Source organism: Poromitra crassiceps (assembly GCF_964638095.1).
Source record: "Poromitra crassiceps genome assembly, chromosome: 3".
In the NCBI taxonomy this organism is placed as follows: domain Eukaryota; kingdom Metazoa; phylum Chordata; class Actinopteri; order Beryciformes; family Melamphaidae; genus Poromitra; species Poromitra crassiceps.
In genome coordinates, this window is record NC_139625.1 from 22,227,196 (window position 1) to 22,253,852 (window position 26,657).

A 26,657-nucleotide genomic window follows, 5' to 3' on the forward strand; every position below is an offset into this window, starting at 1 on the left:
TGAGTGAGAGCAGAAGTAGCTCAACAGTTTGATGTATAATATACGGTATGCACATCGTCGTGTTAAAGTTGTGTGAACTGTCGCAGTTTTTAAAATGTAAACAGGGTCAGAACAGGGTCAGCCTGGCTAGAGTCAGACGCTCAAGCTCGGGCTCCATAGGGTCCCATTGCCGTTGCCACCCAGTGACGCCATTTGTTTACAAAAATGCTGATCGGCTGATCCCTCGTATAGCCATAAAAGTGTGACTACTTTTTCATGATTAAGTTCAGTTGCACTTCACAAAGTTCACAAATATAATAAAACAAATTTTAAAAAGCATTCATGATTTGTGTATGTTTAATATATTATTACTCTGTTGTTAAAATTATGCACATTATGACTTGTTAAGGACTCTAAACTCAAAGTTTAGGACTTGGGACTTGACTTGGTACTTGTAGTTCTTGTCTTGGGACTTGAGTGCAAAGACTCGAGACTTAATTGTGACTGACAAAACAATGACTTGGTCCCACCTCTGGTACCTCACCCTCACTTGTCTGTATTTGTGTGTTTGCGGGCGCGTGGCATACGTGTGTGTGTGTGTGTGTGTGTGTGTGTGTGTGTGTGTGTGTGTGTCTGTGTGTGTGTGTGTGTGTGTGTGTGTGTGTGTGTGTGTGTGTGTGTGTGTGTGTGCGTGCGTGCGTGCGTGCCTGCCTGCCTGTGTGCGTGTGTGCGTGCATGCGTGCGTGTGTGTGTGTAGGCGGGGAGCGACGGGGAGAGCATTGGGAACTGTCCATTCTCTCAGCGCCTCTTCATGATCCTCTGGCTGAAAGGAGTGGTCTTCAATGTCACCACAGTCGACCTCAAGAGGTAATAATAATTCATAATAATAACAAACACATATTAACACAGTGTCACGGCCTCCACTAAGAAGGTAATAGAGAGCCAAAGTGGAACGTCACTTCCTGCTTCAGCACTGTACCAGAGATTTTCATCCGCCATTTATTTTCCCATAGACATTTTGTAAGATGCTTATAAAAATTGTTTGACTTGGTCAAACCAAACGGTTCAGCTATAGAATTGTGAGAGACAATAGAACATTAGACAATAGACCAAAATGTAAAAAAAAAAAATGTGAGTATAAAGAGGAAAAAAATTATGTATTTTTAAGTTTTGGTCCGAGTGAAATGTTCTATGGTCTCTCACAATTCTAAATATAGCTGAACCGTTTGGTTTGACCAAGTAAAAAAAATGTATAAGCATTTTATGAAATGTCTATGGGAAAATAAATGGCGGAAGAAAATCTCTGGTACAGTGCTGAAGCAGGAAGTGACGTTCACTTTGCCTCTCTATTGGGAGCCAAAGTGAACGTCTCTTCCTGCTTTTCTTCCTGTACCAGTGCGTGAAAAAATATGAGCGGAGGTGAACGGAGCGATACGCTACCTTTTTGATCCCGTTTGAATTGTCCTATGGGAGTACACACGTCATGTTTGTCAATGTAAAAGATAACTCTGCAAGTCGAGAAAGTCGCAGTTTGTGGTAAAACTGTGGCACTATAAATCAGAAAGACTACGCACAACCAGTCGCATAAGTGACGTCTCTCCCGCCAGTCCATTGTTGTTGATGTATACGTATAATGTGCGACACGAGATGTAGTTGATTCACAAAACTAAACCTTACTGTATGTTTCAGTTTCAGGACAAACTGTGACTTTCTTGACATAGTTATCTTTTAAATTGACAAAATTTAAAATGTGTACCCCGTGGCACAATTTAAACGGGATAAAAAAGTAACGTATGTCTCTCACCACCATTCATATTTTTTCACACACTGGTACAGGGAGAAAAGCAGGATGTGAAGTTCACTTTGGCTCTCTATACAGTACTTTTCATATGGACACTTGTTACATCACCCGAAGAAATAATCACTGGGAGTGAGATACTGTAGTAGCCTACTATAGTTTTTGGTAAGTAATAGAAGAGTAAATCAGTATTTTTTTTTAAGTAAGTAAAAATGTGCAACATTTTCATATAAATAAATGTTTTGCTATCACAGATTTATATAACACAGTGATTTAACCAAGCCCCAACCTTCGGTTGTGAAAAATTAGCCAACGCAGAAGTACCAAAAACTGCAGTTGGCAGTTTTGGCCACTTGAGGCTGGCTCCAAAAGGAAATCATTCCCTATTCAGCCCCATGTTAAAATGCTCAACTTTACAGCATGGTACACACACAAAAATAACATTTTGGTCTCTATAGCAAATTTCACCGTTCCTGACAACTGTGCAGGGGTAGGATTTGTATATAACTCACCTGTTTACACCTGTTTATACAGTCTATGGCTAGTTTCAAGTTTTGAATGCAGTATGGTGTTTATTTTGTAAATTATGGTCTTATTTAGAGTAAAATATATGATAAAGCAGACTATGTTTTGGGACGTGATTGGCGTGATCGCCTGTCTAGTGATCACGCAGCTTGCGCCGATCACAGACCAATAGCAGGCGGCACTGCGGCTCATCCAAATATGGTCACTTCTGGCTCCAAGAAAACCAAGATGGCGACAGTCACAATGCAAAACTCAAAGCTTCTAATCGGGAGTCCAGAAACCAATGGGTGACGTCACGGTGATGGTGGCTACATACATATTTTTATAAAGTCGAATCCATAGACTGTATAAAAATATGGACACATCCACCGTCCTATATGCAGCATCAACAGAAAAGCCAAGCTCCGCCCACACTGTTTGATTGACAGGTGAGCCCATCCCTGGGAAGTGCAATGTCACCTAAATAAATATATATATAAATGATGATCTCGAGGATTACCAATTTAACTTCAAACTCATATACAGGGGTGATAAGATTTATGTTTTTGATTGGTATTAGAAAATCAAAATAAAACGCGCTCAACTCATAGACATTATAACAACTGGGTGCTGGATCCTGTAAAGATGAATTACAGGATTACACCCTTCTTTAGCATGTGAAATGGTAAAGGTGATTCAGGTGAGTCTAATTACAGAGCTCCACAGTAAAAGCCAGCAGCTAACTGATTGGTAACTGACTGTAATACTGAAAAACAGTAAAACTGAAATATTAATTCCAGGAAACCAGCGGACCTGCACAACCTGGCTCCCGGGACACACCCGCCCTTCCTCACCTTCCAGGGGGAGGTTTGCACTGACGTTAACAAGATAGAGGAGTACCTGGAGGACATGCTGGCTCCGCCCAAGTAGGCCTCCTGCTAACACACACACACATACACACACACACACACACACACACACACACACACACACACACACACACACACTCACACTGTCACACTGTATAGCTAACATGTTCCCATATTTTCCTCAGGTATCCCAAACTTGCAGCGAGGCACAATGAATCCAACACAGCGGGAAACGACATATTTGCCAAGTTCTCAGCCTACGTCAAAAACACCAAACCAGAGAAGCATAAATGTGGGCGTGCAACAAGAATGAGCTTTTTATCAATATTAATTTGATGAGTGATTTCATGACCTTTCTGACTGATTCCATGACCTTTTTGACTGATTTAATGAATTTTCTGGCTGATTTCATGACCATTCTGACTGATTCCATGACTTTCTGACTGATTTCATGACCTTTCTGTTTTATTTCTTGATATTTCTGAATATGTGTTTCAGCGTTAGAGAAGACTCTGAACAAAGCCCTGTCTCGGCTGGATCAGTACCTGCTGGGTCCGCTGCCCGAGGTCAGCTCCAGCCGCAAGTTCCTGGATGGAGACGAGCTGACGCTGGCCGACTGCAACCTGTTGCCCAAGCTGCACGTTGTCAAGGTACCAACCAAGGGTTTCTTGGTGACACTTTACAATTAGGGTACATTCATTAGCGGTTAGTTAATGCTTAATAATGTTTACTAGCATACCTGCCAACACTCCCAATTTACACGGGAGTGTCCCTATTTTTAACCCTTTCTCACGCTGTGCTCCCGATTGGTAATTTCTCCTGCTAATCTCCCGATTTCATAATGATACAACTCAAATGGGTGTTTCACAGTTTCTGTATGTCCAGGCTTTATGTGTCGTGGTACCTGGCAACCCAACCAAATGACCTTGCCTGACGTGCGTGACTCGTCGCTCGCTCAAGCTCTCAGGTGAGGACTGTAGAAAAGGCCCTCTCATACCGACTGATGAGACCATGTCTGGGAACACCCACGGGCCGGATTCAAGCCAGCGACCCAACGATGATGTCACCACAGCGTGTCATCACGGCAGGTGCACCTGTGACATCATAGCTGTTGTGATGATGTCATCGGCGATGATGTCAGAGTTCCTCCTGTGATGTTATCGGTGATGTCAGACTTGCCCCTGTGATGTCATCGATGATGTCATACATCCCAAGAGCAATGTTCTGCTCTCTATGCTTACTCTCGCTTCGGTATACACGCTCTCCACCCGGTAGCTCCACTCTCACTACTCTCTCTCCGATTCCCTGTTCAACTGCTTAACCTGCTGCCTTACTTCTGCCTGTGATACTTCAATAAAGCTTGAAAGACATCTCCAAGGTTCTGATCGATCGCCTGTGTCGAATTCCGACCCAACTGATCCAGCATAAAATAAGCGGAAGCTTCAACTTCCCTACAAGGACTGTGAGGACCGCCATGTACAGTATACAGTCAATGGACTCTGCTCACTTTGCCATTGAAAATGGATGAAACAGGTCCCAAGAAGAAGAAATACGTCATCCAAATTTCAGTCGACGTGGTGGGAGACCTTCCCATTTCTAACCGCTAGCCACATCAGCCAACACCATGCATTTTGAAAGTTGTTTTAGTTGTCGTTTTATATATTGACTCTTGATCACATCTTTTGTACATTTTGTATGTTTATTATTATTTATTTTACTGTGAGCTATGAAATTAAGACTAATTAAAAGTAATTTACTTTACATCCTTGTATTTATTCTATTAATTTGTGGTGTAGGGTTATATGGGGCAGAGGGGACATTGAGGCTAGTCGTGCACTCCTTTATAACTGGGGACTGGTAATCTTACGACTTCAAAGGTCATGAGCTGGGACGGTGATGTCATCAGAGCTGGCATTTCCCATTCCAAACTTGTACGAGCCTCAGCAGCCCCGACCTCAAAAATCCAAGATGGCTGCGCCACGCAATAACAGTAGTAATAATCGTAGTAATATTGTTTAGCACTTCTGTTTTGTTTGCGTCTCATTAAATCAGCTGTACACACAGCACTGCCTAACTTTGTTTGTATGCGCAAAATGCCGCGAAATGCCATGTTGTCAATTGTTATTGCTAACAATGGCTAACCTGGCTAGCGACTGGATCTGACCAATGAACAGTGAACTTCCCAGCTCAAGTTTTCTGCAAATGGAACGCTAACAAAACGGATGTGATGTCATTTAGCCTCCACATCCCAGTTATTTTGCGATAAAGGAACGCACGATTGGCCATTCACCGACATCCCAGAAAACCTCCCTCTTTTTCACAGCCCGATGTTGGCAGACCATAGTGTAACAATACGCGTACAGTATTCGTACTGAAGCATTTAGGAGGCTTTAGGTTCAATACGCATACCAAACCGAACAAATCTTTCATTGCTGAACAGTGCACGTCTTCTACAAGGATAACATGGAGAACTAAAACGAAGACGAAAAAGACTGTGTTATGTAAATTAAAATTAAAATGTAAACTAGACGGTGAAAATAATGAAATAAATAAGTACAATAAATAAAAATAAATTGCAATTGTTAAAATCAAGGAACCACTATTGAACCAAAACATGAATTTTATGAACTGTTACACCCCTAATCCTTACTAAGCATGAACTACCTCTTAGTTCATGCTTATCAACTAACCTATAAGGGTTAACCCTAACCAGTATAAATACTTAATACTTTAATACTTAAAACTACCCCTTAATTAATGTACCCTTATTGTAAAGTGTTACTGTTTTCTTTTAATTTTGTTTCCCTCTGTTTGTATTAGTTTCTATTTAGATTTGGATTTAATCTAATTTCATTTCATTTGATATATTGTGGGTCTGGATCTGAATTAGTATTTGAATCTGGATGTGGATTCGGCTTATTAGATTTGAAATTGGACTATTCCCAGTTATGCTGATGACCCTCCACTGCTCTAGACTGACTGTTGACAGTAAACCAAAGCAGAAACATTCTACGTTTTTCTTGTCATTAACATTGTATCTGTTTTCACCAGGTGGTATCTAAGAAATACCGAAACTACGACATGCCAGCTGAATTCAGAGGGCTGTGGCGTTACCTTAGCAACGCGTATGCCCGGGACGAGTTCACCAACACGTGTGCAGCTGACGTGGAGATCGAGCTGGCCTATAAGGACGTAGCCAAGAGACTGGGCAAATGATTGCAACCACAGTCACTGCTGTACCTTTAACATCCTCTCCTTTAGAAAACAGAGTTTGATCAATCATGTCCTAATATAACCCATACAGCATCAATGTACTGTATGTCAAATTAATCATGATAGATCTGTAATTACCATAAACAAATGCAGCCATGGTGGAGACAATTGGTAGCCTCTGTAAATGGTATTCTAGTGTTTCTCAAAATTAAGACTACATTTCACATAAAACCTGTCGCTATGGTCAAAGGTTTATATTCTTTCTCATACTGAAGAGGGTAAACATGTTGGAAGCGGTTTTCTCTTTCATCCTCTCACTCCTTGTGACCAAGCTTTAGCTGTTTGCTCTGGAAGGACAGCGCCCTCTTCCTGTTTTGTGCCTGAAAGAATGCAGCAGTTTGTCCCGCCAAATCCCTTAATGTGATGTAGAACTCGATAGAGGCTGCCAATCTTCTCTGCAACGGTCTCGTTTGTTTGTTCACTGTCATGATACTAACGTCTCAAAATGAACGTGCTAACGACACATTGATGTTAACTTTGCATTTTTAAAGGGAGTAACACAGACAAACACATCTTCCCTCCCATCACTGGATCAGAAGCTAATCTTGAGTTTACCAGTGTGATATGACATGCCTGAAATTCACCTACCTTTTGATCAAACTTGCCTTAAAGTATTGATTATGTAAGTGAGTGAGTATTACCACTTTACAGCCTTTTAAACATGTAGCCTATATGTTTCTTAAAAAATGACGAATGGGATGCATCGAGCAGTATTTGATTGTTTTAGCAGTATCCTCTTTTCCTCCTGTGGATCTGTGTGTGATTGTAAGTAAGCGCTATTGCAGCATTGCAGGGTGGAATCAATAGATGAGCGTTGTTGGGAAATACTGTTATGAATGTGTCTCAGCCAAAGTGATTTGTCTTTTACTGGTCCAGCACCAGCCTTGAGATAACTGTGTCTGTCGATAGTCTCTCAAGGCAGATGTATTGGCTCACTCAATTTTCAAATACTTCAGACAACTACTCCATGTACTTCGGCAGGTCCCAAAGTTAGTCCGAAAATAAGGCAGGATATATCCGGTCAAAATGAGGCGGGATATCTGGTCAAAATAAGGCGGGTATCCAAACACCTGCCTTGGTTATGCTTCCAAGTGACGTGATTGGTCGAATACCATCGAACGTCCTTCCAGTTTAAAGCGTTTTCTTTTTTCTTTGGAAGATGACAACTTCCTCCAGTCCAAATTTGAATGGCCTTATGTACAGACTGTCTCTGGAACATTCGAAGGTTGTGGAAGAGATAGACTGGCTTGAGAGACTAGTGTGTCGAACTCAGTCCCTTCTTCCTTTTCGTCGCTGGACTTGAAAAAAAGTTGGATGTGTTTGATGTATTTCCTTTGGAACTTACTGATCTCATCGTTAAAAAACATAATCAATTCAGTAAATGATCATGTCCTGAAAAGAAAAAGAAGAACCCAAATAGAAGCCATTTGCTGTATTCTTTTGTGATTTGATGCACACTGATTGTAATGAATGTCATTTGAACTGTGAGTGCCTTAGCGGGAATCAAGCTCTCCTCTGCCTTCACCTTTCTTTCTGTACCGGTAATGATACAGTGTAATGATTCATGCGATTGATATGATTTCAGATTCGCAATGCGAATGTGAAAGATAAATCACTGATGTTGTCGAAGGATTTCACATACCCTATGGCGTGGAAAATATATATTCACAACATATCGTGTCTGTAAATGATTGTAACTCGTGTGTATTTTTCGCTTATTTGAATAATAAATCTATTTTCTCAGAGGTTGATCTTGTGATTTTTCACTGACAGCAAATAACCCATTAGATCCTACATTGAACACAACACTCCTTATTTCTTTGTGGTGGAAAAACCACATGCCAGCACCTAAGGACAAACATTTCCACATTTCACCCCACTATATATATATATATATATATATATATATATGTGGAGGTACATGGAGGTACATGGAGGTTGCCAGCACAACTCGAGAGAAAACCAGTCACCATTGACTTAATTAAACTGAAGAACTGAGACCATGTTAGTTTAGAGCTGTATCAGTGGATCTGCAAGTTTCAGAAAGCCAAATTTAAGACTTTTAAGATGTTTTCAATGCTACATGGAAGTAAATGTCACTCCGGTCAATTTAAAAATCAAAATAAATGGGTTTCTCTCAAGTTGTGGTGGCAACCTCTCTGTGCATTACAGGGACAAGCTTCACCTGTGTTTCAACAGGCATGAACAGGCTTCTCCACTTCTTGCCTTCTGTTATTATCTCCTCCCAGCAGGGTCCCTCTCTTATAGGCTAGTCTCCTCCTTTCTCTTCTGATGGGTCGAAGGTTTATACTGTATCTCCATCTCACCAGTCTCCATTTTACCTCACAGGGATATGAAGCTTTGGATGCAAATGACAAATGCAATCAGTAAATACAGATTTTACATAAGAGTCTGATGTGCACAGATAGCTCAGACATCTAATCTGAGAAAATCACTTGCATGTGCAAATTCAAAAGGAAAACTATACACATAAACATTTGTAGATTATGTTACAAACTGAGAGCCAGCAACTTCTACTCCAGCTATAAAGCAATGATCCTATCAGTTGCTGGACATGCAACATTCTTGAACTAGATGGAATATAGTTTACTGTGTTGTAGAGTTGTGGATGCCGACAGCTGACATTTACAGCAGGGGGGACTGCTACTGTCAATATTGCCGGGGAAAACAACACCATACATGTGAAAGATTTGAGACATAAACTGCAAGACAGCGATCTCTCCCCAAATATTACCAGTCAGTCTGGCAAAAGTTGCTGAATTGTTCTATTCACAGAGACTTGAAGAGGAATGGAGTCAGAGTGAAGGAGGTGAACAAGGTTCCACCAATAGCCTACTGTATATTCAAGCACTACTGTTGCATGTAAGTCATTTTGTATAGGTCTGTTATTGGTGTCTGGAGACAATACAATTAGTGAGTCATTTGCAAAGGAAATTTGAAGGAATTACTGAAAATAAATATGCTCTTATAACTCTAATCTGGTGCCAGCTTAGCATTTTCATAAAGTTGAATTGGTCTTTGAACAGTGCAACCTTTAGCCATTGCTCTACTGTGGTTGAGGTAGAGACCAGCAGAAAGGCTTCATAGCTCTCTTGTGGTGATTATTGTGTTAATAAGAGATAAGACATTCATCCATAAGACACTGACCCAGATCTCAGTTTATTTGTCTTGCAATGGGTCATATATTAGGTCGTCCTCCTCAAAGCAGACGAGCCCAACTGGATTTCTCCATTGTTAGGCTTTAGAATGCTATGTGAGGACTGAGTGGTGCAACTCCTCTCAGCCCTGACCAACTCCACTTCTTTTGCCAGTGCCTTGCTCAGAGGCATGACAGGAGTATTACCCCAAAATACATGTCTTTGATGGTGGGAGGAAACGGGAGCACCCAGGGGAAACCCACACGAACACGGGGAGAACATGCAAACTCCGCACAGAAAGGACCTGGGACGGACAGGGGTTTGAACCCGGGAGGCTCTTGCTTCAAGGCAACAGTGCTAAACACTGAGCCACCGTGCCAGTCATCCATGTCTGTCAAACATGTATTCAGTGAAGAAGAAGAAAACAGCCAGTGATGGTCAAAATCTACTCAAAACCATGTGCAAATATGAAACTAGAGCTTAAGTTTGCTTGACGTTGGCAATATATTTCACAGCTACATTTCAAGCAGTGGTGTAGTGCAGGGTATACGCAGGTATATACCCACTTGTTTTTTCAGTCAGCATTGGGTATACCCACTTCTAAATCCCATCTATAGCCTATTAGTCTATTTCACCCCCCCCCCCCCCCCCAATTCACCCATTTTGTGTCTAAAAGGCAGGAAGCAACACAGGTGCAAGTAAGACACAAATTAATTAGGGCCCCTGCACTGGAACAGCACAATTTGCAGCTAGATGGAGCCTATCATTGATCTTTGAGTTAAACTAAGTCAACTCTCTCTCCTCTCTCTCTCTCTCTCTCTCTCTCTCTCTCTCTCTCTCTCTCTCTCTCTCTCTCTCTCTCTCTCTCTCTCTCTCTCTCTCTCTCTCTCTCTCTCTCTCTCTCTCAGTGGTTTGACTTGTGAAAACTAAAAGTGTGGGACATCATGTCAATAATAGTGTAAAGTTCAGGTGGGCCTGTAGCTTCAATTAGCCAGCAGATGGCAGCAAACACAAAGCTTTTATGGTCTGTAGCACGACTCACGAGCATGTAGTTAGGGACCGTCCCGCTTGTTGTCGTTCCTGGGTTGGAGCCGGTCTATGGTTGGAGCCATTGAATAATGTGGGTTTGGCCTGGATGAGAGTAGTCTGGAGTTGGGACCCAAACGAAATGTCTCTGGTGGCCCCCATGGAAACGTCAAGCAAATTAGCCACCATTAATAGTAAATGAATGACAATCACAGCCAAGGCTGCATGTTTCATATTAGGCAAAGTGCTGTTATGAGATGTTCTGTCTACTCTCAGGCAAACGGATTGAGTGGAAGTTAGAAAGCACAATATTGTGCACTTGTTAGGACTATTTCATGTAGGCTACATAATTCAAATGCATATATTTTCTACTACGCTCTGTAGGCTATCTTGGGTTGCATTCCTGTTTGACTTGTTATATGAACTGCATGACCTGATAAAGTTGTAGGCTACCTAGCTACCTACCTCTGTGGGAGATCCGCCCAATTTTTGACCTTTTGAGTTGACTGCCTCGACCATGGACATGCTGCTGCATGCCTCAAAAGATTAATCCTGCAATAAAAACATGATTATGTCACAATCACGAGTTTGCAGCATGGATATTGTGTTTATAGAGGAAGCTGAAGCTGGATTTTCCACTTATCTTTCTGTGGCAGAAAAACATCAGTTAATATTCTCATTCCATATACAACTCTGCTCAGTTAATAGTAGACACCAGCTGATCCAATTTAAAGTCACTCACCGTCTTCACTATTCTACTGTGTGACAGGTGTCGGGTGTCGGAGGACACTCTGTCTCATGCCTTTTGGTTCTGCCCTTCACTGACCGGATTCTGGGCCAAAGTTTTTGACTGGTAGCCTACTTCAGGCTACTCTAAGGCCTACAAAATAACCCTTCAGCCAGAGGCAGAACTCGCCATCTTCAGCTGCTCTGAGTCCTCTCTAGACTTCCTATAGCTGTGCAACAATCTCTGACACAGATGACGATCGTTGCCAAGAAACTCATCCTGCAGGAATGGAAGTCCCCCTCTCCACCCTCTTTTCAGCTTAGCAGACATGATCCCTGTTATACGGATGGAGAGGTTCCTGAGGACCAACTCACTTAAGAAATTTCTAACAATTTGGGACCGGTTTCTGGCCTACCTTGACGAGGTTAGGGGCGATGGATGAATGTGATTCACCCGGCTGGTTTCCTATGGACTTTTCCCTTGTGTAGGACCCCATGCATATATATATTGTTAATTGATTGAAAATGGCAAAATTAAATATTGGGAAAAAAAATATTCTCATTCCATGTGTATAGAGTTGGCATAAACGTACATTGCAATTACTGCAATCGTAATCAAATAAATCGGGGCCATGCCAGCTGATTACGGGTTCTGTCATCTTTTTTTTTCTAACTTGTAATTTATTTTATGAGTGTGATGTTTGCTTTTATTTGGCCATGCCAGCTTTGTTAACTCAAAAAAGAAATTGCTGTTGTCGTTGTGGTGGTGTTGTTGTTATTGTTATTATTATCATTATTATTATTATTATTATTTTATACGTTTTCTCCTGGGGGTGTTAACACGCAGACGATCCCTAAACTGTCATTCGCGTTCTGCAAGTGGGCAGAGCAAACAGAACGAGGCTCGTGCGCGCCGCGGAGGCAACAATCCCATCTCTCCAGTCTCTCCAGTCTGTTCGCCACACAGCGGCTCTCCTCTCCTCTCCGCCCGCTCCCTGCACGGATATAACCCTTATTACCGATGTATTACATGACTCTGGACTAAAGAACAGAACACACACAAAGGTAAGCATCGTTACCGCTCAGGCAACAGCTCATTAACACCTCCATTGACCTCACACAGACACGGGGAGACGAGGTGTTCAGCTGTGTGTGTTCGGGAGTGGGCGACTTGTCAATGCGGCGGTTGGGCTGTGTTGTTGTGAGTGTGTGGTGGTCGACGGGAGCCAGTTAGCCGTTTCACCCCTCAAAAACAAGGCTTATCTAAGTCAGCAACGATGGTGATAGCAGCAGCCAGGCATGCTAGGCGGCTATAGCTAAAGCGATCCTGCTGGGCAAACGGAGTTACATAGCTAAAGTCAACGCTAGCTGCATTTCCAGAGGAATCCATGCGATCATAAGCGCCGCAGCAATGCGAGAGCAGAGGGTCCCCTTGTGTTATTACACGCCAGCTTTAGCTAGCTTATAAATGAGCTAATAGCCATTCACTTCATTCAGCCATTGGTAAGCATAGCACATCGGTAGGCTGCCTCAGTTAGTAGACTAGTGTGAGGACGAAGCATCATTGTGGGATCATGAACAGGTTGTCTAAGAATAAACTCCAAGCCAGTCCCAATATGCTAACGTTGCCAAACAGGACTACGCTATTTACAGTAACGTTACTTCGCCTCCAAACTGTTTTAGGCTAACGTTACGTCATGGGGTTATTATTATTATTATGGGATGTTTACAATAAGTGTCAATATATGAGTATATAGCTACAGCTGCATTTGTCAGTTTGGCAGTGACAGGCGACCTTCCCTGCTTCACGATAGTCTGACTGTAGGTCCATCGGCCATGCAGTTTGAACAGACTAGCGTGGTGAAACAGTAACCAGGCATTCCAGCAACATTGCACATAGGTAAGCCAGTGAGTGAGATACCGGTTTTCCTGGTGACATCCTCTCGGTGTCCAGAGCAGAGGTACAGGCTCTTCAAGTTAATCCTGTTAACTCATGCCCTGTGGGCCTGCCGACTCACTGACTTCTTTGCATGCTGTGCTGGACAAAACGTAGTACCTCTATTTTTGGCCAGTATTATGAGAGATTATGCCTCATTTGAAATGGGCCAAGGTTGAAATTGAATCCCTAGTGGACCCTGATGTAATCATGTAATTATGATACTGTATGGGAGAGTAGCAAGCAAGATATGTCTGTGCATGCGTCATATTTGACAGTACTCGGCATGTAGAGGTGAGGCCCAAGAAACTTGTGCCAAACAAGTTGAATCGTGGACATGAACAACACAATGTGGAGCTAGATTTTCAAGCTGTGTGGTGTGTCTTGTTTACCTGCCACTTTGGGCTCACACAATTGCCTCTCACACATTACTAAATCACTTTGCTTACTAGCGGAGCCAAGTAATTTTCAGTCTGCGCCATGAGTAGTTTCATGTAATCAGGTTATGTGGAATCCATACTCATTTGATTATGTGAGATGCTTCTTGTGTCATCGTCGTCATCGTGTAGGCCACAAATATGATTTCTGAATCCGGCGTAAACATCCTCCTCACTGCTCATGATCCTGGACTGTAGGCTGTGGGCTATCAGGGCTAATGCTGAGCGGAGTGGCCGAGAGGTGAGCTGCTGACGGCCCCCGGCTTTATAAAGAGCTCTTTCAGCCGCCTTTTTGCCGGAGCCCCTGGGGATTATAAATCTGGAGGAAAAGGAGCTTTGCTCCGCTGGCAAGAAATCGTTGGGCTGGGGGGTGGGAGGGGTACGGCGTTGGGGGCTGGGGGTGGGAGGGGTACGGCGTTGGGGGCTGGGGGTGGGAGGGGTACGGCGTTGGGGGCTGGGGGTGGGTGGGGTACGGCGTTGGGGGCTGGGGGTGGGAGGGGTACGGCGTTGGGGGCTGGGGGTGGGGTAAGAGGGGCGTGGCATGGGGCTGCCTGGGAGATGGGAGGGGTACGGCGTTGGGGGCTGGGGGGGGGAGTGGGGGGGTAAGAGGGGCGTGGCATGGGGCTGCCTGGGAGGTGGGAGGGGCATGGTGTTGGGATGGGGTGGAGAGCCAGCACAGGCAGTGGTGGGATGAGGATGGAGGGATCAGTGGGTTGCGTGCGGTGATGGATGCCACGCAAGGAAGTGGAACACTTGGCCTTTCTGTGATTAAAGGGCTCCTGTTTTCTCGACTTTTGATCAGCAAACACACACACACACACACACACACACACACACACACACACACACACACACACACACACACACACACACACACACACACACACACACACACTCACTCCTACCTTCTCTTACTCATGGGGCCTGTCTGGTTCAGCTTCACACTATAATTGCTGTACCTTTGAAAATCAGGGATCACCAGCATTGATATTGCCTGATTGTTATGTAGAATTGAGGTTAGACTGAGGTTTAAAAATCATCGCGTGGTAAACCATACTGTGATCACGTGAACCCACATTCCACAAAACATCTTTTCCGCCAAGAGACTCTGCTGGTGCATACTCTTGTTCTTGTATAATTGTTGTTATTGAGTCTATTTCTGCAATAACCACTTTATGGCTGTGCTTATACTACTACTAACGTTAACGCCACCGCTCGTTGCTTCGGGAGCCGCCATACTGTTTTGCCAGCAGCGTCCCTGATTGGCCGTTTACGTTGTCAACTACGAGGCAGTTCCCTGATTGGTCCGTGCGCTTTGTCATTTCTGGAAATCGCTGGGGGGTGGGCCTGATCCGCAGAACAAAACAGAATGTGAGTTGACATGATCACTATGGTTTACCTGGCTATACAAATCAGCCTTTTGAGTGGATATTGTACCATGTTTGTTGCAACTTGGCCAGAAAGTCACAACCCACCTAGCAGCAACTCCACTTTGAACTAAGAGACTCCCTTCCATAACGCAATGCACACACACTTGCTTCTTTACAATCACCCTCCTGTTAGAGCAGTGCCGTTTCAAAGCGCTCACGTATTAGTGCTGCAAGTCTGAGTTGTAGAGAAACGTCTCTATCCTGAGTCACAAAGCCCACGATGAATTAATTCCATTGAGAAGCTGTATCACACCGAGGGCGATCACTACAAAACCTGGAGAGGCAGTCAAAGAAAAATATTTGTTGATCTTAGAAGTCCAGCCTAAAGAACACATGAATCAAGCCCACTAATTAAAACATTTTTTAACGTTTTTGCCTCTTTGCAAACTAACTGAATGACTTCATTTCCACCTACCCCTTCCTATTTCATCAACCCGTAGGGACAATGCTGCACCGTTGCTGTGGTTGCAAATGCGGTGGTAAGCAGTAGGTGGTTAGGCTGTGAGTCATGTAAATGGGAAGCTAACTGTGCCTAGATTGAAGCCACAACAGAGTGCTACCGTTTGTCTCAGCAGAGTTTCTTACTGCTCGGCTGTTTCTTTTCTACCTGGGAGGCCACAGTGAGTCACACATACACACACACACACACACACACACACACACACACACACACACACACACACACACACACACACACACACACACACACACACACACACACACACACACACACACACACACACACACACACACACACACACACACACACACACACACACACACACACACACACACACACACACACACACACTCTCCTGCTGAAAGAATCTGGGAAATCAGCTTGCAATGATACATATCAAGTCAAGTTTATTTGTATAGCCCTAATTCACAAGCATGTCTCAGAGGGCTTCACAGAGAATATGTCTAGCTAAATCTAGCTGAACACAACAACAACACTAATAATAATAATAATAATAATAACGGGGTTAAACAATCTTATGTTAGAGAGAGACAGAGGGAGGGGGAGATGGGGGAAGGGGAGAAAGGGGAAGAGAAAGTGGGGGAGGAGAGAGCAGGGAAAGGGAGGAGGTGGAGAGGGAGAATGGTAGGAAGAGAGGAGGGGAGGAGGAGAGAGAGAGCAGAACAGACAAGGGTATACTGGGGCTGGGCGATACAGTTTAGATCAATATCACGAATAGGCGCACAGGGGTCAGGTGAGGTCAGTATCGAAACATACTAATGTCACATATTGTTCGTATAAGCAAAGTAAAATTTTGCATTTTATTTTTGCATTTTGCATTTGCATTTGTTATCATGTATTATAATTACCAGGCGATATACCACTGAATAGACAACAAACGAGTATTCTGACATTTATCGCCCAGCCCTAGGGCATACATGTCTGCTCTCACCTTCGTCAGTGTGTTTCAGAAGGTTTTATAGCCATGTTCTGACATTGTTATTCAGGAGTATATGCCTAGAGAGAGTGAATGTCTGTATGGGCCAGTGTGGGTGCGTTAACAGAATATTTCCCGTCTTTTTACCATAAAAAAAAAATGACAGAAAAATCTGAAGGCTGTCTGTAATTTTAACACAGGTAATAATAGATTATGACAGATAATGAGAAAGTGTAATGCAACCTCTGGTATGTACTGTAGTATGGGCGTGCGTGTGTGTGTGCGTGCCACTGTGCGCCTGGTCCCTCCCGGGCATACGGTCCAGTCCTGCCTCAGTGGATCCTGGATGGTGGTACCTGCACAGTGCACGCGCACACACACACACACACACACACACACACACACACACACACACACACACACACACACACACACACACACACACACACACACACACACACACACACACACACACACACACACACACACACACAGGCTCAGAGTAAGCTGTGGATTGATCATTATGTGTTGTAGTGACAACCATCGGTGAGCAGAAAGCCGAGCACCGTTGGCTAAGGTGTGTGTGTGTGGCTGTATAGGAGGAGCAAATGTCCTCACAAGCATATAAATGAGTGAGATCCCGAAGTGATGACACTGAGGTATTTTAGGGTCAAACAAAAAAGGGTAATACAAGTGTGTGTGTGTGTGTGTGTGTGTGTGTGTGCATACATCTGATTACGTAACAACAATTTATTGACCTGAAGTGCCTTAAGGCTCATTTATACTCCATTTTCATACGAAAATAAATGCGTCCATTTCAAACGGTGTCATCGTCGTCACTGCCCACATACTTTCATGCGTCTTTCACGTTGGTATCATGTTAAGCAATACATCCACCAGTGGGCAGTAGAGAGTCAAATGCACGAGTGTGTGTGTGTGTGGTTCTGCTGCGTTTCATGCGTATATCCGTAAGCTTTCAGAGGACGGACAGAAATACGCACGAAATGAACGCAGAGTACGGACAGAAGGCTCTGATAAACACACGTCAGAAAAGTGAAGATATGAGGCTTGTTTGTAGCAGTGTATCTCTTTATTGCTTCTGTGTGGCGACATTGTGATGAGGTCAACTTGTCTTATCAAAACAGCAGCCCTGCATGTGTGTGTGTGTGACCGAGGCCCTCATCATCCACAGAGACTCGTGTTCAGGGTCAGCTTGCCCTCTGCGTCTCTCACCTCATGTCTCACTACTAGTCTAGACTCGTCTGAGGGAAGTGATGCACTACTAGACTAGACTCGTCTGAGGGAAGTGATGCACTACTAGACTAGACTCGTCTGAGGGAAGTGATGCACTACTAGTCTAGACTCGTCTGAGGGAAGTGATGCACTACTAGACTAGACTCGTCTGAGGGAAGTGATGCACTACTAGTCTAGACTCGTCTGAGGGAAGTGATGCACTACTAGACTAGACTCGTCTGAGGGAAGTGATGCACTACTAGACTAGACTCGTCTGAGGGAAGTGATGCACTACTAGACTAGACTCGTCTGAGGGAAGTGATGCACTACTAGACTAGACTCGTCTGAGGGAAGTGATGCACTACTAGTCTAGACTCGTCTGAGGGAAGTGATGCACTACTAGACTAGACTCGTCTGAGGGAAGTGATGCACTACTAGTCTAGACTCGTCTGAGGGAAGTGATGCACTACTAGACTAGACTCGTCTGAGGGAAGTGATGCACTACTAGACTAGACTCGTCTGAGGGAAGTGATGCACTACTAGACTAGACTCGTCTGAGGGAAGTGATGCACTACTAGTCTAGACTCGTCTGAGGGAAGTGATGCACTACTAGTCTAGACTCGTCTGAGGGAAGTGATGTACTACTAGTCTAGACTCGTCTGAGGGAAAGGGTGGCACTACTAGACTAGACTCGTCTGAGGGAAGTGATGCACTACTAGTCTAGACTCGTCTGAGGGAAGTGATGCACTACTAGTCTAGACTCGTCTGAGGGAAGTGATGCACTACTAGTCTAGACTCGTCTGAGGGAAGTGATGCACTACTAGACTAGACTCGTCTGAGGGAAGTGATGCACTACTAGACTAGACTCGTCTGAGGGAAGTGATGCACTACTAGACTAGACTCGTCTGAGGGAAGTGATGCACTACTAGACTAGACTCGTCTGAGGGAAGTGATGCACTACTAGTCTAGACTCGTCTGAGGGAAGTGATGCACTACTAGTCTAGACTCGTCTGAGGGAAGTGATGCACTACTAGACTAGACTCGTCTGAGGGAAGTGATGCACTACTAGACTAGACTCATCTGAGGGAAGTGATGCACTACTAGTCTAGACTCGTCTGAGGGAAGTGATGCACTACTAGACTAGACTCGTCTGAGGGAAGTGATGCACTACTAGACTAGACTCGTCTGAGGGAAGTGATGCACTACTAGACTAGACTCGTCTGAGGGAAGTGATGTACTAGAGATGTAGTAGACCCAATGACACTGGACATTTTTGCAATGTGAGGTCATTTGGCCAGATCCTCACTTCCTCAAGAGGTTAGTTTAGGATCAGGCTTTAGGTTTATGGTTAAAGTCGAACTGAACCCGTTCGTCACGTGCATATGAGTCCGTTTCAGACTGAAAACATAGTTTGTCTAAGATGACAGGTTGAGAGGCGGGTCATAGTATCATGTCGATGATTTTATTTGACAATTCTGGGGACTGGATTGGGCTTTGGCCAATCCTGGCGTGTTACCGCCTCCAAATCGAGTGGGATTCAGTGTGTTGTGGCGCTCCCCTCGGGAAGAGCCTCTTGACGGGAGGTTAGTGGCTGAGTGGAGCTCAGCGAGCCGCAGGCAGCCAGCTGCCTTCGTGTTGCCGAGCGGAGGGGGCAGCACGTCGGCCTGGAATCTCCGAAGTGCAACCCCTGACAACCAAGCTCTCGGATGCGCGCGCCATTATCGCTGCTGTAAATACGATATCCCTGGAATGCACGTTTTAACCAGCCAGTTACATTTCTTTGCATTCTTAGAAATTATAGTTTTTGTTTTTTGTTCATGTTTCTAACAATTGGCCAAGTTAGTAGTTAGTTTATGGCATAGGAATTCTGCCAGATGACAGGCACTAGGTGCCATTTTCTACTTCATTTGGAAGAGAAAATTATCCTGAAATTAAGATTTGATTGACAGCTGCATGTCGTGATATGATTGGTTGAAATGGGGTAGAAATTTGATAGTACTAGGTGACGTCAGCAAACTGTACATTACTGTTATCAATTAAATCTTGAAAAATGAACTTTTGATGTGAAAAAGCGTGAAAAACGAAATAAATTAGATTGTTGTGATTTTTTTTGCATACATTATTAAATAGGTGCACTGCATACCCAGGTATTTGAACTAAAAGAAAAGAAAAGTCATTTTTGGGTTCAGCTCGACTTTAAGGTTAAATTTAGGATTACATTGTTAGGGGTCAGTGGAAGGTCCTCACGCCAAGTATAGTCAGACAAACGTGTGTGCGTGTGTGTGTATGTATGTGTGCGTGTGTGTATGTGTGTGTGCGTGTGCGTGTGTGTGTATGTGTATGTGGGCGTGGGCGTGCGCGTGCTCACATGAGTGGATGAGAGCGTATCATTTACAGCAGGGGTGGGCAATTATTTTTCATGGGGGGCCACATGAGAAACCCAGATTGTTGCCGGGGGCCGAACAAATATTGTCATGCCGTAACCCATGGATGGGTAACTTTGATGATAGAGAGGGCCACAAAAAATGTATTCGCTACCAGGTTTTGCTGAGGGCCGAACGGGGCCAGCGTGAAAGATTTGGTGCATTTGAAGCCACGTTTAGAGGAATAACTCATTTTAAATTAACAGTTGTGATGTCATTATTCAGTCTTAACCACCAATATTTCATCCTTTTCTCACTCACTCCTATGTCACCACCTGCTCTCAGGGCTTGAAATTAAGTTTTTTGACCACCTGCCAATATGGCTGCTAGATTTTAAAGTTACCAGCCAATTAGAATTTCCACTAGCCAAAATGTTTTTCTTGAAATAAATCAGAATATGAGTGGGTTAATTTAAGCATAAGTATCAGTAAGTGGCCCGGGATAATCAAAGCCTGTGTTGAGGGTCACACAAACAAAAATGCAGTCTTGAAGCTAAATAAATCCAAAACCAATTAGTTAATTATTTAAATTTCTAATTCAATGTAGCCTTTTAGTCATAAAGATTATTGAAAGATATTCCATATTCCAGACTGAAATGCTATAACAGAAGTGGAGTATTGGCCAGAATGACATGAACATTTGGACATTTATTCAGCGGGTATCTTGCATGTTGCGTTCAGGTGCACTGTGTAAAAAAAAAAAAAAAAAAAAAAAAAAAAAAAATTTTTTTTTTTGCAATTCCATGGCGGGCCACACAGGTGGCGCCCGCGGGCCGCATCCGGCCCGCGGGCCGTAATTTGCCCATGTATGATTTACAGGGAAACACTGCTCCTGACAAAAAGAGACCCCGGGTCGAACACATTGGCTCAATGTTTCCTGGAAAGGGCAGTTCCTTCCTACGTAATCGTAGCAATGGTTCCTATAACGATTGGACCATGTTTGTCCTTTGTATTTCCCTAAAATGACCTAAAAAAGCACGCCTGCTGCTAGACGAGAACACCAAATGAAAACCTACCTTCTCCTCCGAGACACAGCATCAGCATATGAAAAGCTACCTTCTCCTCCGAGACACAGCATCAGCAGCATATGAAAAGCGTTTATATCCAGAAGTTCATGAGTCCCTAGTACAGAAGGAGAACAATACAGCTACATATACAGTGCGTCAAAAAAAGACATTGTTGGGTCACCCCCTCCTGCAGCGTTTGGCTTTGTTTTCTGTGAAGCCGGTGTGAAATTCAGCATGTTTTGTCGTCTCCCCACCCACCCCCAAAAAAAAACAAAAAACCGCTGAGCCGATCGTTTTGCGAGGACAGTCAAGAAGAGTTCACTGTAACTAACAGGCACATTGGCTGTTACGCTGTCCAGGGACTCGCGTCTACGAAAGCCACCTCCTCCTCCCGAAAGGGTCACGGTCACAAACTCACAATTGACAGGATTTAGGCTTCCAGAGGTCAAGCTGACCTCTTCTTTTGAGGCCAGCTTTCTGGCTTCAAACAGAGACCTTTAATGTAAGAGCCAGTCACTTCCTGTATCTGTGCCACGGAGGTCTCGGCACGGCCACGCCCACTTTTTTAAACGATTTTCAGACGGCAGCCCGTCTTTATTGTCACACAACACACTACAACACATGCACGGAGGGCCACAACACACACATGCTGACGGTGGCCGGTGAAATTTGTCCTCTGCATTTAACCCATCCTGGCTTTGTCCTTTCCTCCTGGGGCAGGCCAGGAGCAGTGGTCGCTTTCTCGTACAGCGCCCGGGGACCGACTTCGGATGTTGTCGTCACTGGTCGGATGACGATGACGATCTGATCTTCTGCATGTTTTTAGTGGGGGGGGGGTTATATACGGAGGAACCCCCTGGGGGAGCACGGGGAGAACATGCAAACTCCACACAGACAGAAAGGCCCTTACGACGAGATACCCCACCTGGGCAGTAGGCACTGAAGATATGGGGGGGAACACAACCACAGCGCCCACAGTGTCCCAGGTGAGAATCGAACTCAGGACCTTCTGACTGCGAGGCGACAGCTCTACCACTGAGCCACCGTGCCCCCTTATAGGAGACTTACGGCAGGTCCCGGGTCTATTGGAGTCAGTGGGAGGAGTGAACGTGATGACAGATGATGACGGATTCTTTCGCCCCCATAGTCATCAAAGTAAATATTGGCCCCATTTTCCAGCCACATATCTTCTGAACATTCGGACACTAAAATGGCATTTTTCAGACAGACGGACCAGGACAAAATTAACTTTGTTTCAACACCTGTCTCTGTCTCAGAAACACACTAGCGAGATTTGGCAACAGGAGCTCATGTTAGCAGGGAGCGATTAGCTAAAGCTACACGTGAAGTTAGTAGCTCAATGTGTGGTTGGAAAAATTATAATATTATTATTATTATTATTTTCATTAGGGATGCACGATATATCGGCAATCATATCGGTATCGGCCAGTATCGGCCGATTTTTTTTTTACATATCGGTCATATCGGTATCGGTCAGATGTTGCAATGTTAATATCGGTTATCATTATCAGCCAAATTCTTCACATTGATATGAAATAATGCAGTAAATCTATGATTTATGGGCTTTTCCAAAGGCTTTGCAAATAAAGAAATGCATAACTTTTTCAAATTCAGTGTTAACGTGTTTTTCAGTATGTACAAAATGTGATGATCATAAAAATGTGGTTTTATACAGATCATATCGACATCGGTAAATATCGGTTATCGGCCATAACAGCAATGTTAATATCGGTTATCGGCATCGGCCAAAATTTTCATATCGGTGCATCCCTAATTTTCATCTAATATCTTAGTTACAACTAGGGGCAGTTTTGTGTTTATATGTGTGTGGGGTGTGTGTGTGTGTCTGGGGACTCACAATCTCTAGCTCAAGTTAGCTTGCTAGGTCAGCGTCACTGGGCTCTCTCTCTCTCACAACACTTCAAGGGGAGAGGTGACTGACCATTTAGGAGACTGGCAGAGTACTGTAGTAGCATTTCTTATTATTGTCAGAGAGTGCAGTGGGGGGTGTCTCTATCTATTAAAGTATCTCTGCTTCAAACTCTGCTGTTCACAACGTTCCTCCTCAGCGACGAGGCTATAGAGCTAGAGAGAGAAAGTTACACTGAACCTGAACCTTGCTGCAAGCCCAAGCCTAAATGTTGCATATAGGATTATGGTGTGGGGCTTTCTAGCTATTTGCTTTTTGTTTAATAGTCAAGTCATGCTCACTACCTAAGAGATTACTCCATTATTTAACATGCAGATTTACATGGTGCGTGTCCCTGATTTGATGAATAATTGAAACCACAGCACTGAGAAATGTCTCAAACGCATTTATGAAACCTCTTCTGTCAATTTATGGGGGGGGGGAAGGCAATGCTTACTTGCTGCTTGTGCTTTTCAGGCTTCTACTAGTCTTAGAAATGGAGTGGTGCATTGTATTGTGTGAGGAGATACTACTGTCTGTATTGTTCATCAAGCAGCCACACACATAACGTTACTGCTCCTCTCACCTCATGACACAAAGAGGAAGTTGGCTAAACGGATTGCTCAACAACAACGGGTTGAAAAAACGACTGTATGGCTGCATGGTTTGTTTAGAGCAGTGGCTCCCAAACTTGTTTGGCTTCAGTGCCCCCTTTCCCTGAGTTCTGAATCCAAGTACCCCCTTTACCTGAGTTCTGAATCCAAGTGCCCCCTTTACCCGACGACAACATTTTGCTTAGAAAACTGCAAGAGAAAACTATAGCATTATATGATGCAATTAATGAATGATAACCCACCTTTTGAAATATATAACATTAATAAATAAGAAATGGAGTGAAAGAGTTGCAATTAGTGACTCCTCCTCAGCAGATTTGTTTTAACATTTCATTTATTTTCATTATTTATTCTGGCATTTTTCCATTTTCCCCCTTTCTCTCAAGTACCCCCTGTAGTACCTCCAGGTACCCCTAGGGGTCCGTGTACCCCACTTGGGGAACCCCTGGTTTAGAGGATAAAACATGAAGTCAGAGTATGAGCAGCACGTTAATGTTCATCTTTTAGGGCGGGATTTGTCTGTCGTGATTAATTATAGTTTATTGCAATCGTCAAAGAGACTGAATTGGTTTAGATTATGAGATAAAGAATGCATCTTGGTTTATTGTATCATTTTTATTTAGCTACAAGCGAAAGAAGAGAGAGAGACCCAAAAATCTACTTTATGAGAGAGAGAGAGATGTTGATGGGTTCAAACCCACAACATCACGAGTAGTACATCATGCCCAGTTTAGTCAGCTGAGGCAGCTGAGCGGGAGGCTGCTGGCGCCATGTGTTCATTTCAGGATGATATTGGGTTTTCTGTGCTCATGTCCAGTAAATGAATGTGTTCCTGTGTTCATCGTTGGTGTATCACCTTCCTCATTCACCTGACCTACCGGAAGAGTGGCCTACACTGCTACTGTAAGTGAGGCCATGTCCACACGGAGACGGAAGCTATCTTTTTTTTTTTCATTTCAGAAAAGTTTTCCATAAACATGGAAACGTTTCAAGAAATGTGTGTATCCACATGAAACCACTGAAACCGCTGTAGAATAACAGAGAAAGACAATCTCGTCAATAATGGCATACAACCTCTAGGGGCCCACAGTCTATAATGTGTATCTCACTGTAGCAGCAGCTTAAACCCTTGGCTTTGCGGGGAGGTTTGCCATGTCGATGAATAAAATGATGAAACCTACAGTATACAGGCAAATGCAGAGCTGTTCAGCAGGGCTGATGGTCTCCCTGTAGCCTACAATATAGAACGTTAACTATAGGTGACATTCCTGATATCATCCACTTCCATGATCTTTAGACATGTTGCAAACACATCCCAGCGTATTGGCCGCTCCTGCACATCACAGCACAGGCTAAATGATGCAACATAAATATACATTATATAAACTCATGGCATAAATGTGTTTTTATTGGAAAAAGTCGCATCAAGTAAGCTAAAGTCTTGTTGGAGTGGACACGAGCGGATATCACAGACATCACAGTGCAACCGCGTGTTCCTCAAACCTCTCACTTCCCTATTCACGTTGTATTTACGAGGGCTATATATAGGGCAAGAGAGTATGTTGGTTACACTCAGGGTTTAGATTTCATTTCATTTCATTTTGTCCAATATTAAAATATTCCAGAATTGCATGTTGTATTAAAAATAAATATAATTTCTATCTAACACGTTAAGCCTGATTTTGTTTGTGTTATTGTAAAAATGTAGCCGCCGCTAAGCCTTCTGGGAAATATCCGATGAAGGGAGGGGAGGGGTGGATGGGTAGAGTCAGCTGTGTGGAGCCCTGAGGATGTTGTAGGCTACACGCTGTTCTCCGTGTCCACTTGTTGCTGACGGTGGTAATAGAGGAGCATTATATTTTGCTGCAAGATCCCCACTGCTGTAGCACGAACGTTACTGCCATGATTGTTATTGTTGCTGGTGGAGAGAGGTGGGGCTATGGCGTCATCGTTTCAGGAAAGGTGCGTATGGGTTGTAAACACGGAAATGCAAGGGTGGCGTCTTCAGATTTAATCACTCTGGGACCCGTTTTGAAAAATTAGCGTATACGGCCAGAACGTATAGTCCCAGAACGCGGTTCCATCTGGACGAAACGGCTATATGACAAAAAACTTTAGCGGATACACCTAAAGTCGTCTCCGTGTGGACATGGCCTGAGGCTGGGTGTCGCCACTGAGTTCCCGATTCGATACGATTCCGATACACCAGGTCTCGATTCGATTTCCAATACGAACGATACAATTCGATATCGGTATTTCAGTTACCAATTTTGCTTGGATATGAACGAGGTTCTCAAAGAATTAATGTTGCAAACCGCACAAGGAAGGAACCCTCTAATCTGACATGTTAATGTTTACAGATGTTTACGAGATCTCGTTGAGCTAAGAACAAACCAGGCGAGTCCAACAGGATTCACGCTCCAAGCACCCACAAGAAAAGGCATTATATTAAAAGATCAATATTGGGATTTATGAATCAATACCAGTTCCTATCAATTGAATACTGATGTATCGATTTTTTTTAACCCAGCCCTAACTGTAAGAGGAAGTACTTTGTCATTGTCTTCATTCTACCGTGAAGTCGGTGACTAAATGCACAAGAGAATTCTATCAGATATAACATCATTTACTCCCATTTAAGGGTTTGTTAAGAGTAGCATATGCTGCCTTTCAAACTTTCCGAACCATAGTTGGGAAGCCTCTGGTGTTGTGCTAGCCTATTTTAGCTTAGCTTTAGCTCATAGCTGCTAACAAGCTTTTTACTAAGACAATCGCAATATATATTGCAGAAACAAAATATATTACAAATGTCAGTTTTTTTCCAATATTGTGCAGCCCTAGCGTGAAGGCTATGCATGTTGTCATTACGGCAACCGCACCAGCATCACTAGCTTTGTGTATCATTTTCATTTATTAGA

The 26,657-nt window shown here is 43.7% G+C and overlaps 2 protein-coding genes across 3 annotated transcripts in view; both read left to right on the top strand.

Moving 5' to 3' along the window:
- Positions 1 to 6,366, top strand: part of clic5a (chloride intracellular channel 5a) — a gene marked incomplete at both ends in the record, with an annotated part of 8,806 nt that extends 2,440 nt beyond the window's left edge. Inside the window, 5 exons of the mRNA XM_083632812.1 lie at positions 737 to 846; positions 3,082 to 3,207; positions 3,336 to 3,442; positions 3,649 to 3,800; positions 6,202 to 6,366. Of these exons, the coding sequence (XP_083488938.1) occupies positions 737 to 846; positions 3,082 to 3,207; positions 3,336 to 3,442; positions 3,649 to 3,800; positions 6,202 to 6,366 (660 nt within the window). The remainder of the gene's footprint in view (positions 1 to 736; positions 847 to 3,081; positions 3,208 to 3,335; positions 3,443 to 3,648; positions 3,801 to 6,201) is intronic.
- A 5,896-nt stretch (positions 6,367 to 12,262) lies between these two features.
- Positions 12,263 to 26,657, top strand: part of mgat5 (alpha-1,6-mannosylglycoprotein 6-beta-N-acetylglucosaminyltransferase) — a 183,404-nt gene continuing 169,009 nt past the window's right edge. For both annotated transcript variants that reach the window (XM_083632428.1, XM_083632429.1), the window contains exon 1: positions 12,263 to 12,398. The gene's annotated coding sequence lies outside the window, so the exon portion shown is untranslated. The remainder of the gene's footprint in view (positions 12,399 to 26,657) is intronic.